The sequence below is a fragment of the Carassius auratus genome, chromosome 7, assembly GCF_003368295.1.
Source record: "Carassius auratus strain Wakin chromosome 7, ASM336829v1, whole genome shotgun sequence".
In the NCBI taxonomy this organism is placed as follows: domain Eukaryota; kingdom Metazoa; phylum Chordata; class Actinopteri; order Cypriniformes; family Cyprinidae; genus Carassius; species Carassius auratus.
The window spans coordinates 9,466,413-9,484,569 of record NC_039249.1 but is presented as its reverse complement, the minus strand read 5'-3'; the positions used below and the strand labels follow the sequence as shown (position 1 = coordinate 9,484,569).

Sequence of the window (18,157 nt, the reverse complement as noted above, 5' to 3'; positions counted from 1 at the left end):
ACAGAAATCACAGATCATTTCAGTAAAATACTGAAATATCTTGTTTCAAAGAAAAAATATCTTAACATTCTTAAAGTTTTCTTTTTCATATTTGTTTTTTCATTTTTTTTTATTTTTATAAATCTTCATGTAAATGTCAGATCTTGGTCTGGGTGATGTCACTTGTCCTTGCATCATCAATCATACACCAAGAACAGCTCAAAAAACAAGTGCATTTCTATGATTTTACTACATCCATGCTGACTGAATAAAGGGGACATTCCATATGCCACAAAAACAAAATAAACAAAAAACAATACATTTTTACTTATTAAGGGCCAAAAAACCTTGGACTCAACCCATAGCATCAGTCAATGAGATCTAGTCAGGATGAAATGAAGGTTACAGAAAAATGGAAAGAGCTGGTGAAAGGGTGATGAAGATACATACGTACATGGAGGCTGGACTGAGAAGGCGAGATGTTAATAATGGCAGAGCTGGTGCCGTCTGCCTGTTATAAACCAGAAGCATTGGTTAGTTGGTTAACGTTAGTTAATATCTGTCATTTGCCAATCAACACACTTTAAAAGTATAAGAGGAACAATCATAACGACAAAAAAAGCCACGTCTTTCAGTTTCGCCATTCAAAGCCTAAAGCTAAACAGTGTTTCTATGGTTTATATAGTAAATGTTTGAGGCTGTAACTGGTATAATATTACATATCCTTATCAAGAAAGTTCTAACTGATGTATTGGTTATACAACAATATACCAGTCAACAGTTCAATCCTGGCCTTGGTTAAAACATTTTGTAGCATAATAAGGAATGACATAAAAACAGAGCAACACATTAGATCAGCTGTGCATGTGGATGAAGTAAGATGACAGCATATATTACAGAGAAAAAAGGGGATCGGGTTGCCAGGTCTGAAACTCCCAGACTAAAATGCAACATAAAGTGTCAATGAGGTACAGATGGCAACCCTACCGAATGCTCTGACTCGAACCTGTGGTTTGTGAACTCAGACAGGACTGTTTCTAGCTGATAGATAAATCATTACCAAGGTCAGGACCATGAAATGTGATTCCCCGATGAAGAATGACATCCCAAGATTGTTGTTTTTCCTGGATGGGACTCAAAAGTGGGTTTTCACCAATAATAGCTCTAACAGATGAAGAGAGGGTCTCAGTTCATGCTGCAATGCAAGCGCTAACGCTAATTAGCTGCAGACATAACACACATTCATATTCCACAGTTCTGTGCCTCCCGATGCTAAATCAAACCATTGTTTTCTATGGGAACGTGTCGCCAGCCATAAAACAACACTGGTGAAAATGCATTGAACAATGGAATAAAATAATTAAATTCTGAGGAGGGAGCTCTCCAAGGAGTAAGAATAATTTAGCGTAACAGTATATTTTTCATTTTAAAGACATTCATCCCTGTACGCAATATGTGTTGTAATAAATGACATGCTCATGGCAAATATTTAATATAATTCAAGCACAAATCTTATTACATCTATGTCAACAAATGCTCCCGTCAAAAGGATAATATATTGTGCAAAACACGAAAACAATTCTGCATTTACATGGAACTTTTACAAACTTGTGTGTGTTTAAGCATAAACAAAAAGTAGCATTCATTTAAAATGAATAATAATATTCTGTTTCTATCATTTTAGTTTATCATTAATGTATTCATTTGTCATGTTAAAAAAGAAAGTATATATAGCAGTTTAAACAAAAAAAAGTCTTATATATAAGTCAAATATACAGTATGTATTTGTATTTACATGTATGTAATGTTATATCAATGATAACTGACTGATATGGCATTAACAGTTTTTTTTTCTTTTTTTTTTTCTGGAACAACAAACAGTTTTCCTCATAACTGGCCAACAGAGCTGATTATTAAGAAAATAATAATAATGTAGAAAAAAAATCCAAAATCAATTACTACTCATAATACCACATGCTCAGAACATTAATTATTTTCTGCATAATAAATACATTTATATAAAGCTAAGAATAGAATTCTATAAATATTAGATGAAAAACTCAAACTAAACAAAAAATAGAAATGTTGCACTGACAACTAACTGAAATTAGTTTAAGATGAAGCAGTAAAATTACTTAATAAAATAACAATAAATTAAACCTGAATAACAATATTGAATAAAATACACAAATGTAAAATAAAAGCCTATTCAAAATATGAATAAAAAATATAATATGTAAATATATGCTGAGAAGTAATCAAATCCAAAAATGTCTTGCGATACACAACAGATTTAGCCAAAAACACATTTTATGCAGAGCAATTTTACACCTCCCACCCTGATGAGCCTGGGAGATTACATTCCCACACCGCATCTGCCACAAGCTAATCATGCCGAACCAGTTCTGATTCCTCCGTATTATGATCCACATGGTGTGGCTGATTACAATGCTATGCTAGGCTGGTGTTGCAAACAGCAGAGTTCTGCCAGAACTGTGTCTTCCCATGCAGCAACCACATCCTGCTGAAATTATGTGAAATCAAGCTTATTCTTTTACGCCGCAATCTAAATACAATCAAGAATGCTGGGTGCAGCGTTAAACATCAGGAAACAAACAAGCTAACTGTTCAATTCTAATAAGTGCAGGACGTGATCTTCTGCACCAAAACTATTCAAACAGAGTCACAGAGAAACTGGGCTCGACAAGCCATCAGACTGGTTGCTCATAAACAGGGACCTGGTCACGAAGGCCCGTCATCGAGCGCTCTCATTCCCCCAGAGTCGACCCCTAGCAGGGGAGGTGTGGGGGTAGGGGGTGGCAGTTATTGTGGCGCCGGTGGTGAGCAGCCAGGAGCGGGGGGATGCAGTTGCCCAAGACGAGGACTTACCACATCAGAGGGAGGACTGAACCCTCGCAGCGCCTTCTGCTCTGTAGTGCCAGGGCATAATAAATACAACAAGAGAGAGGACTCCACGCAGCCACTCAGTAGAACAGCTAATTAGGACCAGGCCGCTTTGTTTGCTGTTGTCCTCCAACTAGAGGAGTTGCATTACAGAACATTTTGAAGTACATAGTGGGACCGTTCGCCTCTTTCGCTGTCTGAAGGCCTTTGGGCGAAGCTACCAAGACGTAGGATCAAAATCAAACCTTTTCAGTAGTTCTCCCTCAAGTCTAACCTCAGAAACCTCTTCAAAGCTCCTCTACATGGGTACTTGCTTTTAGCGCCGTCTTTCAGAAGTATATAATTTAACCCGCTCAAAACCATAGCAAATCCACAAAGCCACTGGATTGGTGTTACTTTCCCCTATGAGGTTGTGTTTGGCCTCATCAAAAACCTGCTTTAAATGACAAACCTAATCCAGGGAGGTTTTTATTTTTATTTTTATTTTTATTTTTTTTATGAGACCGCTAGGGAATAGTATTGGGGTCTGGGCCTAGTCCAAGCAAAGGCTTTGGGGAGATGATGGGGATCAAGTTTCATTTAATGCACTTGGGAGTTCAAACCAGTACTGCTCTGAACATCACCAACACCAAACACATTAGACATTAGAGGTGAAGACATAACAAGTTATAGTGCTTACGAGGGAATACGCAAAAACAAATTGCACACACCGATACAACAGTTCACCGGCACATGCTGTCTGTTGAACCCAAATTGTATATTTTAATTCCCAATCTTGGAGATCGGTTCTGAATGCTAGCAGCTGTTGAGGATGCAACTGACTTTTACAATCTAGCATTATTTACCTGATCTATACAGCATCAATTTACTTGATATCACCAGAATCAGCTCTGTACAAAATATTTTTTCTTTTTTGAAAGACAATTCGTTTTTTTTAATAAAATGTACACCACCATTCAAGAGCTTGTGGTCAGTTTGTCCAGTACTTTTCTTCAGCAAGGATGAAAGTTATTATTTTACACACAAAAAATAATAATAATAAATCTATTTCAAATAAATGCAGTTTATCGAAGTTTTCATCTGAATTTTTCTATTTATCAAAGATTTCTGAAAAAAATAAATGCTCCAATGCTTTCACACAAACATTAATTTAATTGTTTTCAGAATCGATAGTAACTGTTTTCAGAAGTTGCCATTACAGGAATAAATTACATTTTAAAATATATTCCACTAGAATTTTTTTTTTTTAATTTGTAACAATATTTCACAAAAGTAATGCAAAGTAGGCTTTAGTTGAACTGTTTTGTGCCTTCTTCACTCTTGCAAACTGAGTAAACATGGTTACTGTAGTCATTCTCTGATTAGATCTTAAGACAAGAGAGAAGATATGGTCTTTTAGATATGAGCTTGGACATGCAAGTTGGCCTTTTTCTGGTGTGTATTTGTGTTCTGATTTAGATATTCAAACACTACTGTGCACATTGTTAAATATTGAATTTGAATGGAATTTGCTCTTATGGAGCAAGAACTGAATGTTTTACTGCCATGAGGATCCAAACAGTAGCCACAGGAAGACGAAAAATGTTCCTCTTTAGTTTTCCTTGCTTTTCCTGGTTTCCTGAGTGGATCACAGCAGCCTCAGGCTCCCACTGGAATGTTAGAAGTCATGCGGGACTGTGGAGCCAGGGATCAAACTACTGTGGCTTCTACAGTAGTGCGATAGACCACAGAAACTTTATTCTGATCCAGTGCAGCTGACCAGTACTAATGACCTTGATACCATACATCAAAACTACCATAGATGTTGTCAATGAATGCTACAATGGTATAAAACAGAAAAAAATGATAGTGAAAATCAAGTGCATGTTCTGCATGGGCAAAAGAAAAGCGAATCAAGCAAAAACAAAATGTGATGAGCGTTCAAACCATGCAACAAAAGCCCGTCTTCAAAAAAACAAAAAAAACACTGACATACTCTTTTCCCACAGTTCCTTCACTTCCTATATTCCATCAAACATTTCTGATAGATAAAAAAAAATGAGGGTCACTTGAGATTCTACCACAGATGACTGTGGTTGTGGTCCCTCTTTTATTTATGTTAGCCAGAACGAGCCATTTGATGGCCATTTCCTCATACAAATGCACATTTATAAATAAAGCCCATAGTGCCGTGGTCACCAGACATCTGAAATCAGGAGCAGAACTGGAGGGGATGTTTACTGTGTATTCAGCAATACATTTTCAGAGTCAAACATGCGGTTAAATTCAACTGATTTCAGTCAAACCGCAAATGGTGTGCCCATTGATGCCGTCTAAATGGCTTTTAGCGTTTGGACTGACATCCAGGCCAGTGGGCACTTAGTTACGTGACATTTTGTAATCATCGTTGGGTTACTAACAGATGAATGTAGAGTAAGTTGACTGTGTCACATACTGTGGAATACAACGAAACCGAATCTTGCTCCCGGATTAGATCAATGGAAAAGGTGGCAAGTGCAGAAGAAAAGAGCCCCATTAATGGCTCTTAACTAGAGCTGGGCGTGGGCTTATTAAACCCAGCGCAAAAGGGCAAGCGTGAAGTATTCCTCTTTCCACTCTGCAAATGACAGAACACCTCACATCCACAGGGAAGCACTGCCAGCCGAGCTGGAAGATCGAAAACCTAAATAAACTGGCTTTTGTGAGTATGATCCATTTCCAAGGAAACCAAGTGGGCCATGCGGCCCCGAAACTGATATTCTAGTCTCGTTTTCTTCCAGTGACTGAACAAATAAAGGCTGAGAGGTTAAAGCTGAGACATGGAAACAATTTTTACATTTTCCTAATCCCCCTTGATCATTTTTTGTGTTGTTTTTATTTATTTTTTTGGGAGTATTTTTAGGTCGTAGTTATGAGAGGGAATTGATGACAGCTCGAGGAGGCGTCATTAAAGCTGGCCTCTCTTTTCTCAGAAAGCGAAGCGTGTCATTGTCTCAAGATGGTGTGAGCCTTCATCATACATGCAAGCGCCAAACAGTATTCCATCATGTTACTGAATTCATGATTTCATCAGACACCCACCCCCAATTATGCCGCAAGTTGACTAACATGGCACCATAGCAACATTACAAGGCTAGTTTGGCCAAAATCTTACATCTCATCTTGAAATCACAGGCTAAATTTAAGTAATAGATTTTTTTTTCAGCATTTCTGCTAATACCCAATTGAATTGAAGACGATACTATGATACCCATTGTCTCTCAGTCCTTCACGAAGCAACTTTCCTCAAGTCTCCATCCGTAAAGCAATGCTTTCTTAGTGTCGCAGACCCTGTGTCCCTCTGGGGCAATGCTATAACCCAGACATAATGGACAGGATGTGATTGCCATGTTTTACAACTAGAATCACACTTAAATTCCACCAATAAATGCATGGAGAAAACTACCCCTAGAAGACCTTATAAAGTGGTGTGTATGCTCAGAAGTGCTTAACCTTGCCATGACAGCATACCTCATTCTCTAACAAGGCTCTAAAGAAACCTGGAGAAACCTAAGCTATGTGACCAACCACCTACTGAATAGCAGCCAAGAGGACTAACATCATCACAGACAACAAACAAGAGTGTGTATTCATAGCTATAAAGCAGCAGTTCTCAGCTTTTTGACTACATTTTCCACAACAATATTTAAAGGACCCTTGACTTTTAGAGTTGGTTGTGATTTACTGGATTTTAAAGATTAATATATAGCTTTTTTTCTTGTTTTATTAATTGAAATGACTTCTCCAGGTCTAGAAATTATACTTTCACAATTTTTCTAGGACCCCTTTTTTTAAGGACCCCTCATTTTGAGAATGACTGCAATAAAGCAAGTTTTCCAAAGCATTTTGAGGAAGTTTCAGAAGCGATCTGGATATAGCACACCTTGTCAATCAGCTAAGAAAAGATTTATAAGTTGCAGGTAAAAAGACTGATCATACCTGTCCAGGAATGAGAGGCTCCTTATCATCAATATCAACCAGAACGTCATCTCTAGGGGTGTGAGCAATTGGCTCTGTTGATGGAAATAAACCATAAATACTGTAAGCATAAAGTATAATGTTCATTCATCTTGTCAAAGAATGCACTTTAAAAAATAAGAAAATCATTTGATCCTTGACATTTTTTATTGAATAACTGAATTGCTCTAAATTAGAGAAGGTTACTATATTTAGTGTAAACGTTATATACCCTAAAAAAGCTTGAAATAAATTAACTTTTCTCCAAAATCTGTTTTTCTTCCTGTCTTTCCTTCGTTGCCTAAGGAGAACCCACACACAATTTACAACTTGAATTGTGAAAAATATTTTTTGATGTTGTAAACAAAAGATTAGTATTTTACTAAGATTAACCATAGTAAAAAGTAATTTATTTAAGATATATTTATTTCGCACTAAGTATAGTTCAGATTAATCATTTACTGATGCATCGCTCAAGACTGACTGATATAAAAATTATAATTAAACTTTATATGGAGTACTACTTGATCACTATGCACATTTCTTAATATTTATCCTAAAATGTGTTTTGATGTCATTACTGATGATGACTGCATGATCTTTGAATAGTAGCAGTCTTTAAATGCAAGATATTTAAAGTTTACCTGAAGCACAATCAAATATACTTCAGTATATCTTTAGTTGGACTTCAGTACTACTTCTTCACAATTAAAGTGCATTATGTACAGAATTGTTCCAATTCAGCAGACTTTAAGTACCAGTTTAGTATACTAAAAGTACTATTGCAGGGAACTTTTGTACATACATAAATATATTTTTAGTATACTTAGCAAGAAATAAATTTCATATAAATTTCAGTACATACTAGGGATGATTCATAATTTACTAATATTTTACCTTTTTTAGTCGTTTTACTTAAAATTTCATATTTACTTCATTGTTACTTGCTGTTCCTTTGTAAATATTGACGAAATGTATTACTAATTTCTAACATTGTATCTGTAGTGTTTATATATAATATATACTTAGATGTGTGGTTTACAAGGTATTTAGTCATTGCCTTATTTCCTCACCGAATTCTTCTTCAGTAGGGTGACTGTCGAGGCTCTCTGGCTGGCAGCGGAACTCATTCAGCGAGTGGACCGTGCACTGGCCCACTACAGGCTTTCTGCCAAACTGACGGTTGTCTATAACCTTGATCACCAATGGAGGCATGTAGAGCTCTTCCTTGGGCAGTTGCTACAGTGGAGAAGAGATTGCGGATAACAGAAATATGATGCAAGGCTTCCAAACCTTTAACTTATGATGTCTTGTTTATTTCTCCATTTCAGTTGTTATTCTACAGAACCTTTCTCTCTCTCCTCTCATACTCTGTGAAAGTATTTCACACCCTAAACTGAGGCAAACATGACACAGTGCTGACCACGACTGACAGTGCAAATAACTTTGCTAGTCATTCAGCATTCTTTCCATGCAATGCCTTCCAGCCTTAGATGAGTATTGGAACGGAATCCAGACTATCTTACGTTTTAGAATTTAGAACTGACGCTCATTGCTGGGGAACATTGTTACAGTGCCAGTCATCACTCATGAAACATCCACCATGTGAAGGACACCATGACCACATTGTATATAAGTCTGTCTCAACTGGTTAGCAGCATGCTGTAACACATAATTTGATATTTTCTACATAAAGAATCTACAAGAAATCTGAAGAGGGCTCAGCCAAAGGTCAACTGTGTTGATTAACCTTTGATAGTTACAATACCGTTATTTTTGCCTCATAAATGTTAAATGAAAAGTTTACCCAAAAATGAAAATTTGCTTAATCATCAGAACAGATTTGGATAAATCTGGTATTGCATCACTTTCTCTCCAATGGATTCTCTACAGTAAATGGGTGCCTTCTGAACAAGAGTCCAGACAGCTGATGAAAACATCACAATAACTTACAAGTAATCTAAGTAATCCACAGACTGCATGTTCATAATAAACAAAACCCATCGTTAAGATGATTTCAACTTCAAACATTGGTTCCAGCTAAAAGTCATCTAACCGTCCTCTGATCAGAATATTGTTTTCTACAATGAAAAAGTAATCTCTTCGGAATCAGGAGAGAAACATGAAAAGACCAAGTACTCTTTACAAGCAAAAACAGTCCAAAATAGCTCTAGACAAACATGTGGGTAGATATTGACATGAGGGGACAACAGGGGAGTCATTTTTTTTTTTCATTAAAGAAAACATTAATATGGATTAAATGAACTGCCATTTTGTCCAGAAGTGATGATTGAAAGATAAAACACCTTAATGATGGAGTAGGTTTTTTTAACAAGCATGCAGCTTTTCAAACATCAATTGCCGGACTGGAGACTACTGAGTCCCCCATTCACTGGAGAGGATCCACTGATGAGCAAGTCATGTACAGTAAGGCTAAATTAAAATTAAATAAACTATTCTAATGTACATACTTGGATGGTCAGAGGGTGAGTATATGATCATCAAATGTTCATATTTAGGTGAACCATTCCTTTAAATCTTACATAACTTTATCTAATCTTACCCTACTCTACCTAATTTTGCAAACAAACAAAACAAGATCCAGATCTTACGACATCAATGAACAGGGTGTTGACTTCAAAGTTGGGGTTCTTCTTAGTATTTCGAATCACGCACGACTGAACCACACTTCCTCCACATTCCACTTGAAGACTGGGAGATGCCACACTGGCCAACTGGAAACTCTTCAGGTTACGCAAACCCCACGCCAGTATCTAAGAGTTAAAAGGTTTAAAATGTTAAGTCACATGTCCTAAAGTAATCATAAATGGTAAAACCGTCATGTAAATGGTAAAAAAGCAATGTCAGTGCTTTTTCGTAAGGTTCAAATAGTCTATACTGCACAAGAGGCTTTAAACTATAAATGGATATCGCGAGGAAAGGTTTTGGGCCCACCTCAATAGCTGTCCGTTGTAGGACAGGTTTTATCCCCTGCGGCACCATGTAGACATTAGGTTCCCTTTGTGGAGGTAGATGTGGCAAATCAGAGTCCTCTGGCTAAGAATGAAGAGCAAAGCATAATATGAGTAAATATAAATTAATGAGAATCAGGATTATTATTGCTGTAAATGAACAAAAATGTATTCAACCAGAAGCAAATAAAAACTAAAAATGAAATAAAAATAAATTAAACAATAATATTCATAATAACAACAATGAAAGCACATAAAATTATAAAAAGTAAACTAAGACAAAAAAAGTTGATTAGCTGATTTGCATGTCACCATATTCTAATTTGTTGAGATGAATTGGTGGGTTTTTGTTAAATGTGAGCCAAAATCATCACAATTTAAAAAACCAAAGACTTAAACTACTTCAGTCTGTGTACACTGAATTTATTTAATACACAAGTTTCACAATTTGAGTTGAATTGCTGAAATAAATTAACTTTTCCACAACATTATAATTTATGGAAATGCACCTGTATTATTAAAAAGTATAAAATATGTAAAATAACATTGATATGGATATTCTCCATTTAACTATATACAATGAACAAGCAAAGACTGCTGAAAATGCATTCACAGTTTCAAAAACCATGCAAAATGTTATCTTCACAAAATTGAAGGAAACGTAGAGTACATTTAGAAGACTCAGCTTCACAAACACTATGTTTCCATTCTTCTCTATATAAGCACATTTGCATGACGCACCCAAATTCAAAAATGGGTGTGAAAACAAACAAGGAATTGGTTACTAATAGCAGCTACAAAAAGTCAAACATCATGACTTCATATGCCAATCAAAGTTAGCAATCAAGCTGCAGCACACACACACACACACACACACACGCAAACACACACGCAAGGATTAGCCAGCACTATGTTGCGCCAGTGCAATTGTTTGATGAATGGTACTACTGTTGAATACAATGGTGCTCTGTGCAAAAGGGACCTTCGGAGATACGCTTCAGTCATGGAGAATTAGACTATGTAATGTCTAACTTCATTAAGTTAAGGCAAGGATTTGAAAAAAAAAGAAACGTCATTAAAACAGACACACCTTCAAGGAAGCATGGCTACTTGATAAATGAGAACATTTCCCCACAATTATAAAACTCAGGACTCAACATGCTCAAGTCTTTAGATACAAACAAATCATTTTGGAAATACCACTGTATTCAAAAGGTCAAACAGAATGAATCAGATCCTAAATATATTGCATTTACATTTACATTTATACATTTGGCAAACACTTTTATCCAAAGCTACTTACTGTACATTGCTTTGAATGTAATTGAAATTTAATTAATCCATTTATGTATTCCTTAGGAATCAAACCTATGACCTTGGTGATGCTAGCACTATTCTCTTCTGTTCTGGGAATTAAAAAAAAATTATAATATTGGTAAATGTGTACCACATTTCTCCTATTTTCACACTGTAACAGTTATATGGCCAATAAGTAATGGAAACATGTTTATCCAATGTTAAACTCAAATCAAATTTATTCAACAAATTTTACTGTTTTGTTAAGTTATACAATATTCAACTATTTGATATAATTTCAGTTTCACTTACTTGTACAGTGTATATTTTAGATTACATGTGCTGTCAACTAACACTCACTTAAGGTTATTTTCTAATAATTAAATAACACCTTAAAAAAAAAAAATCTAATTTATACATTTCCAGTGAATATTTTTTTCCATTATGTAATGTAAGTTCAAATGGTTTATAAAGGAACTCTAGATGAAAAAAAGGGCATCATCCAGCTCACTTCAATTCTCATCCAATAGTGTCTGAGCATTTAAGTCCATAATATTGCCAAATATTCTGTTTTATTATTTTATAATACTATGTATTATTATTGGTCATTTAATATCAGTACATGCCTAGATCTTAATGATATCATGCTGTTATTTCAAGCAAAACAAAGATAGTAATGTGGAATAGAGAGGAAAAGAAAAAGTGAAAGACAGTGAACCATGTATTGCCAATGTTTTCCTTTACTATTGGAGACTTGCAAATGCTTATGTCCCTAGTGTGTTTGAATCTAATGAAGAGCAGCTATTATGCAGTCTAATAGCAGCATGTTAGTTCCACCATTAGTCTATCACTGTGTCTTTCTGAAATGCCACTGCAGAACAATACAAATCTTTGTGCAGATGAAGCGGAATCCATTAGATAGGAGAGCTGGGAATACAGCCGGATCAGAAAGGCCTCTTAATTTCCAAGCCGTCTCCCACAAGATCTTGTCTTTGGCAGGCCTCATAAAAATCAAGGAGGTGCGTAGAAGCACACACAGTTCTGGAGGAATCTACCCACCAGCGATAAAACAAAAGTCTAGATCTCAGCACTCCATATCCACAGCCTAATGAAAACCAGTGGGAATGACATGTTGGAGCTTTAACTTTACTGGTTCCAATTCAGTATCTCCACATTATAGGCTGCTACAAAGGTCTGAATGACTTAATAATTAGCTCTAGTTTAGAATGGTGGAACCACATGTCTTGTGTTTTTTCATTGTGTTTAATCAACTAAATGCAGTGAAATGTGTTTGTGAGTGTACATGCATGCTGAATTGTACCCATTGCTGTTGACTGTCAGAGAGGACCCCTCGAAGCACAAGCTTGAGGATGCCCAGAATAAACAGAGACAGAAAAATGAATGAGAGAACAGGAAAGAGATGCTCTGGAGCAATTGCAAATAAGATCCATTGTCGATTCACAGAATCCTCCACCAGCACTTACCTCATCCATGATATGTGAGGGAGGTATAATATCACCCTGCAGAAAAAAAAAAAAAAGATTTTTTAAATCAAATAAATAAAGTTTTACAGTGTGGGTATTTGTTTGCGTGTGTGCGTGGGTGGGTGGTTTGACTGTTCTCTAAGGGTTCACTTTAATTCAATTTCCCTGTGATTATCCCACTCTAACTGATGCCAGCTGGACAGGTCTGGACTGGGTGGGGCCTCTGGCACTTTTAAACTCCACTGGCATCTCCAATCTGTCTCCTGGCTGTCTGCATTGCCCAGACAAGGCCGCTTTCCTGAACTGAGAGCTGCTGAGCAGTGCCAGTCTCCAAACAGACAGGGCTAGTGAAACTGGTTCAGATACAGTGATGTCTGTGTCATTTACAGCAGCTCTATCCAATTACTCAGTCGCGCTTGACTGAGAGAACAGGGAGTGACGATGACTTGGAGGACAGGAAGTGTGTGTCTGTGCATTTTTAAAGAAAGCAAAGGAAAAAAAGATGGGCAACTTAAAGACATATGACTAACCTCTTGACCGGGGATATGATGAACTGCAGGCTGTGAAGAAAGAATGAAGAGCAACGACTAAATTATTTCGTACCGTAAAAACTGAGAGCGGTTTTGCATTTTAAATCATATGTTGTCAGGCGCTATGCATACAAATACAACTGCGTGGGTGAAGGAGCCAATAAACTTCCTCTGCGGTGCTGGAGAAGCTGTGATATATGCCATGTAAACACTTGTGGGTTAAACTCATAACAAAAGCATTTCTTCCAACAGAGATGCTGCAGACAACAGCTGGGCTAGATGTGACTAGAAGACGCAAAGAATTCTACAGAATCATCACTGAGGTAAAATTAATTCTGACTTTTATATCCTTATGTCATGTGTCATTCACATGGAGACTGAAAATTGGAAAATTAATTAAAGCCACAGAAGCCAGTTACAATATAATAAGTGATATAAAGTCTATGAGGAAGATAATTCATATAACTCTTACTTTATCTCTGCGGATAAGTTCGAAAGCAGCAAGCAGTTGTCCAGCAGGCTTCCCAGCTTTCTGGATTGGATACCAGGCAAGTCGAGGGGAAGACACCATTGATGGTTGGCAAACACAACGGCCCATAAACTCATCAGCACCCTGCAGGGGTCAAATAACTTATCAGGCATTTTCTGTTTCACAGACATGAAACGAAAACCTATCTGACATCAGCCCAAGCTTCAGACAGCATGTCATTCAGAGTTTTGTTTGAGACATTCAGTAGCATGCAAACATGATATTTATAATCGTCTTAGCTTTATATCTGTAAATAATCATTTATCACTGTCACTACTACGTTACTTATTTTTTTAGAATTAGTCTAATACTGTTAATTACTGTTAATAAAAAGGCACATACAAACAAAAATAAGTAGTCATAATGCCTAATGTATTGTTGGTAGCCTTGCCTATACATAAAACCTGTGTTTCATTAATGCAAAAAGCAACATAGCTGGACCAGCCGGTCTTTTTTTTTTTTTTTTACTATTTTATTTATTTATTGGAAACACGTTTTCAGTTTTAATCTTGGATTATGTTTTAGTAATTTGTTCTACGGTTTTGTTTTTGTTTTTAATATTAATATTTAGCATAATTTTTTTTAATCAGTTCTAGTTTCAGTTACTACTCTAGTTCTGGCAGGGCCACTGTGGTGAAAGATTACTGACAATTAACATACAGTTTGGATTGGCAGTATGGTTCTGTTCTGGGAAAGAACTCCCTGCACATCCATGCAACCTAGCATGGATAAGAGCAGAGAGGGCAGTAATAACACCCCACAGGATAAACAGAACAAAACCAACATAAATGTATTGCAGATATCATAAAATTTCGAAAATTTAATGTAACATTTTAGAAATAAGTCTGATTCACAGGAGAATCAGGAGGCCGCATACTGACTGTCGAGAGGTGGAGTTGGGGATGGAGGAGGGTAATTAACTTTTGAGCAACGCAAAACCTGGTGATAATACTGAAGGATCTTAAATATGGGTGCTGTGATAGGTGTCTCATCCCAATAGGTAGATGTGGATCAGCTGATGCAAGCTTGATAAACAATGCCTAGCCAAAACTGATGCTACGCTTGATTTTAAACATTTTATTTCAGTTTATACATTTTTTATGTTTTTAAAGCTTTCTATATTTAATTTTATTTTTGCCTTATTTCAATTAATGAAAACTAATTATTTCAGGTAACAATAACAACACTGGTTTAAGAAGTCCAATATATAATACCACCTATGTCTGAATTTAATCATTCAATTTTAAATATGTTACTTTTAAACATAACTTTGTCAAACAATTAAACAGACTTCAGTCTTTCCTCATTCAAATAGATATGAACTGTACTCGCATGGTGTTATGAATAAGACTGAGCTAGATAATTCTGATAATTCTGATAAAGATAATTCTGTCTGACAAAATTAGCGGTTCTTGACCTGAACCAACTGTAAATTGGACTAGACTTCATTTCGCTGGTCGAAAGTCTAATTAATCTGCCAATAAATACACCCATTTATAAAATAACACAATGAAAACTCACATAGGTGTCTTGATCGTATAGTTCCACCACAATGTGGGGAGGGTTCCTCTCAGTCACAAGATGGTCTCCAAATATTTCAACTTCATAAAAGATGAGAGTCTGGTCCCAAATGGGATTGAGCGTGTTCCGAACAGTCACCGTCTTCTGGCTCTGATGCAGGAAGGACACAATGGCATAGGGATCTAATCAAAGAGTCAAAGAGTCAAAGATCAATGAACTGCATCACATTTTCACGTCAGAATAAGTGATGAAGTATGGCAAGAGTTTCAAGTACACATCAAGGGGAATAGCATGTGCAATGTGCATTTGTATACTGTCTAAAACGAGATCTAAACTGTCAACTGAAACGAGAAAGGCTTCGTCAGGTCAAATAGAGGTTATTGCCACATGAATGGATAAATGAAATGGAAAGAACTGCATCAAGAGTTAGGAAAGATGTGCAGCCATCAACTCATTGAAGGTCTGTTTGCCATCAAGATTGAGGCAGCGATTTGGTACATTCTCCTCAGAACAAGACTTTCAATGCATCAGTAAACACAATAAACACAAGCATTTCTGTTTTTATTTGGTTCTGTAATGAGGGTGACTTTGCCAAGAATACAACATCAATTATGGAAGTGAAAAGAACCAGAGATATCCTGAGTTATGGCGTAGGGAGGGTGAGCATTTTTGAACTTTAGTAGGTCTATGTAATGTCTGAAAGATGATGTGTGGTTGTGAGACAGAGAAGGGGGGGAAAGTTGAGTGCGTTAGCCAATGCATGTGCATGTGTGAGTGTTTATGTATTTAAGTGAGGGTTTTAAAGAGATAGTTCACCCAAAAATGAAAATTCTGTCATTGCCATTACAAATCTGGACGTAATAATATATATATATATATTTTTTTTTTTTTTAATTAAATAGAAAGGAAAAAGAATGTGCATGCTTCTCTTCTACAAAATTATTAAAGTTGACTTAAGCTGACAGTGCCATTTAACACCATTTAACCATCATAAACGTTGTCCATATGACTGCATTCCAAGTCATGAACCACAATTGTGTGAGGCATAGACTGAAATTTAAGAAGTTATTGTAGCTCTTAAATTAAACTTTTTCTACAAATAGGCATATGTGACTATCTAAAAAAGCCAAATTTGAATGCAAGCACAAATTCACATTCAAAACATTTTGACTTCAGAACACTAGGAACAAATAATTCAGATTAAGTTTGTGTCAACCTGGTCTAATAAAAATTTGTACCTCTGTGTTTAACACCTTTTTTCCGAACCTTACTGCACGTTTTGCCGCAGTTTCAAAGAGAAATTTCCACTGAGTGACGCTAAAACACGGGTTTAATACGTGAACCCTGGCATGTTTTAATTTCATTGACATAGGTGTGTATTGCTGTGTTTTTATTATGTTGCTTCTGGTACGAATTTCGGCAGTTTAGAATTCAAATATCCTTGAATTGTCATTAAAAGTTAATTCTTTATCATGTTGGAAATATGCCCTACACCAAAATCAACCCTTAACCTAGCCGATAGTGTTAACAAATGCAAAACTGATATAAAAACGCATTTGTTTATGCAACCATGCCATTAACCTATCGTCTATGAAAACCCATAGATATGAAGCTGGATATGTGCAATGCTAACGTTTTCAGTTTTCAAATCTCCCAGCATACTAATATTGTTTTGAAGTCATAACATGATATTCTTCAAATAATTGTGCGAAAATTGCATTTTATTAGTCAAAACTCTGTACTCTGTAGAGTTTTACTGCCTCAAGTGTTCATTTATTTTGGAAACTGCAGAAATATGTAGTTATTGGTGCGTACGGTATTTCGCATATCACTAAAAAGTGCCCCCAGTTATGTTTTTGCCATGAGGCCAAACCGTCACTGAAAATTGAAATGTGTACATTCTTTCCAAAAGTCTCTGCAAGTAATATCAGCATATACATTTTTAAGAGTAAATAATGGCAGACTTTTTATTTTTGGTAAACTACTCCTTTAAATGACACAGATTCAGAAAATTTAAATAAACATATATGCACTTAAGGTGCTGAAAAATAAGAAAGTGACAAACTAACTTAGGAATGGCAGAAATTGGAGCGACAGTCAAAGTTTATTTCAGTCGACGTAAAGCAGCCTCAGCAGGATAGTTTCACTTGGGAGGGAGAAACAGACACTTTTCCCAGCTCTTATTAAAGTAGCCCACTTACACACAAACACACGCACACACACACACAACTTCCTACTTCCCACAAACACAGTGGCTCAAATAAACAAAGGGATAAACAAGCTATGGGGAGCGTGCACTGTTACCCAGGAGCCAATGGGAAATAAACACAGCCAGTGTCTAATCTGGCTGCTTACAGTGAACAGTAAATAAACTGTCTTCCCCAAGGGCATTGTGGGACTGGACATGTCGACGGGTGCCCACGTGTACGACTCAAACATGATGCATGACCCTCGGGAACAATGACATGTTCAAAGAAAACAGGGAAAGGCAACCAAGATATTTGGCTGTGGATCATTTCCCATCAATACTATGCAGGGTACAACTGTTCGGATGCGCATATTCGAAATGTCCAGTGAATGACAGAAAGACAGACAGACAGACAGACAGATATACAGACAGACAGATAGATAGACTCTTTAGTTTTTTTAGATTTCACAGAGGGGCCTATAGCCATGTAGCATCTGGCTCAAACTTCTGACTTCCTCTAATCCCCCTCCAGTAGCCAAAGCACTGATGCAGCTCTACATTTTCCCCTCCTTTATAAATATTGCGGTCCATCGATCATTTCCCTTTACCAAACTTCGTCTCAAGCGCACCAAGGACAAGTGATTTCTGCCTCCAGCTTGATTTATTCATTTTCCTCGGAGCTCAGAACCCTGTAAAAGATCTAGGCTGGGTTTTGTGCATCAGGAGACCGACCTAAAACTATTTGTAGATTTGTAATCAGAGCGCCAGACTGGCCTGAT

At 36.6% G+C, this 18,157-nt stretch overlaps 1 protein-coding gene across 12 annotated transcripts in view; it reads right to left on the bottom strand.

Moving 5' to 3' along the window:
* LOC113105809 (dysferlin-like) overlaps positions 1-18,157 on the bottom strand; it is a 72,369-nt gene that overhangs the window by 28,563 nt on the left and 25,649 nt on the right. For 6 of the 12 annotated variants that reach the window (XM_026267114.1, XM_026267112.1, XM_026267115.1 and 3 more), the window contains 10 exons: positions 15,191-15,372; positions 13,613-13,753; positions 13,141-13,170; positions 12,611-12,646; positions 12,448-12,489; positions 9,814-9,915; positions 9,471-9,632; positions 7,932-8,097; positions 6,841-6,914; positions 434-490 (listed from right to left, as the gene is read on the bottom strand). In XM_026267114.1, the coding sequence (XP_026122899.1) occupies positions 434-490; positions 6,841-6,914; positions 7,932-8,097; positions 9,471-9,632; positions 9,814-9,915; positions 12,448-12,489; positions 12,611-12,646; positions 13,141-13,170; positions 13,613-13,753; positions 15,191-15,372 (992 nt within the window). The remainder of the gene's footprint in view (positions 1-433; positions 491-6,840; positions 6,915-7,931; positions 8,098-9,470; positions 9,633-9,813; positions 9,916-12,447; positions 12,490-12,610; positions 12,647-13,140; positions 13,171-13,612; positions 13,754-15,190; positions 15,373-18,157) is intronic. The other 6 variants (XM_026267121.1, XM_026267123.1, XM_026267119.1 and 3 more) reach the window with 2 other exon arrangements.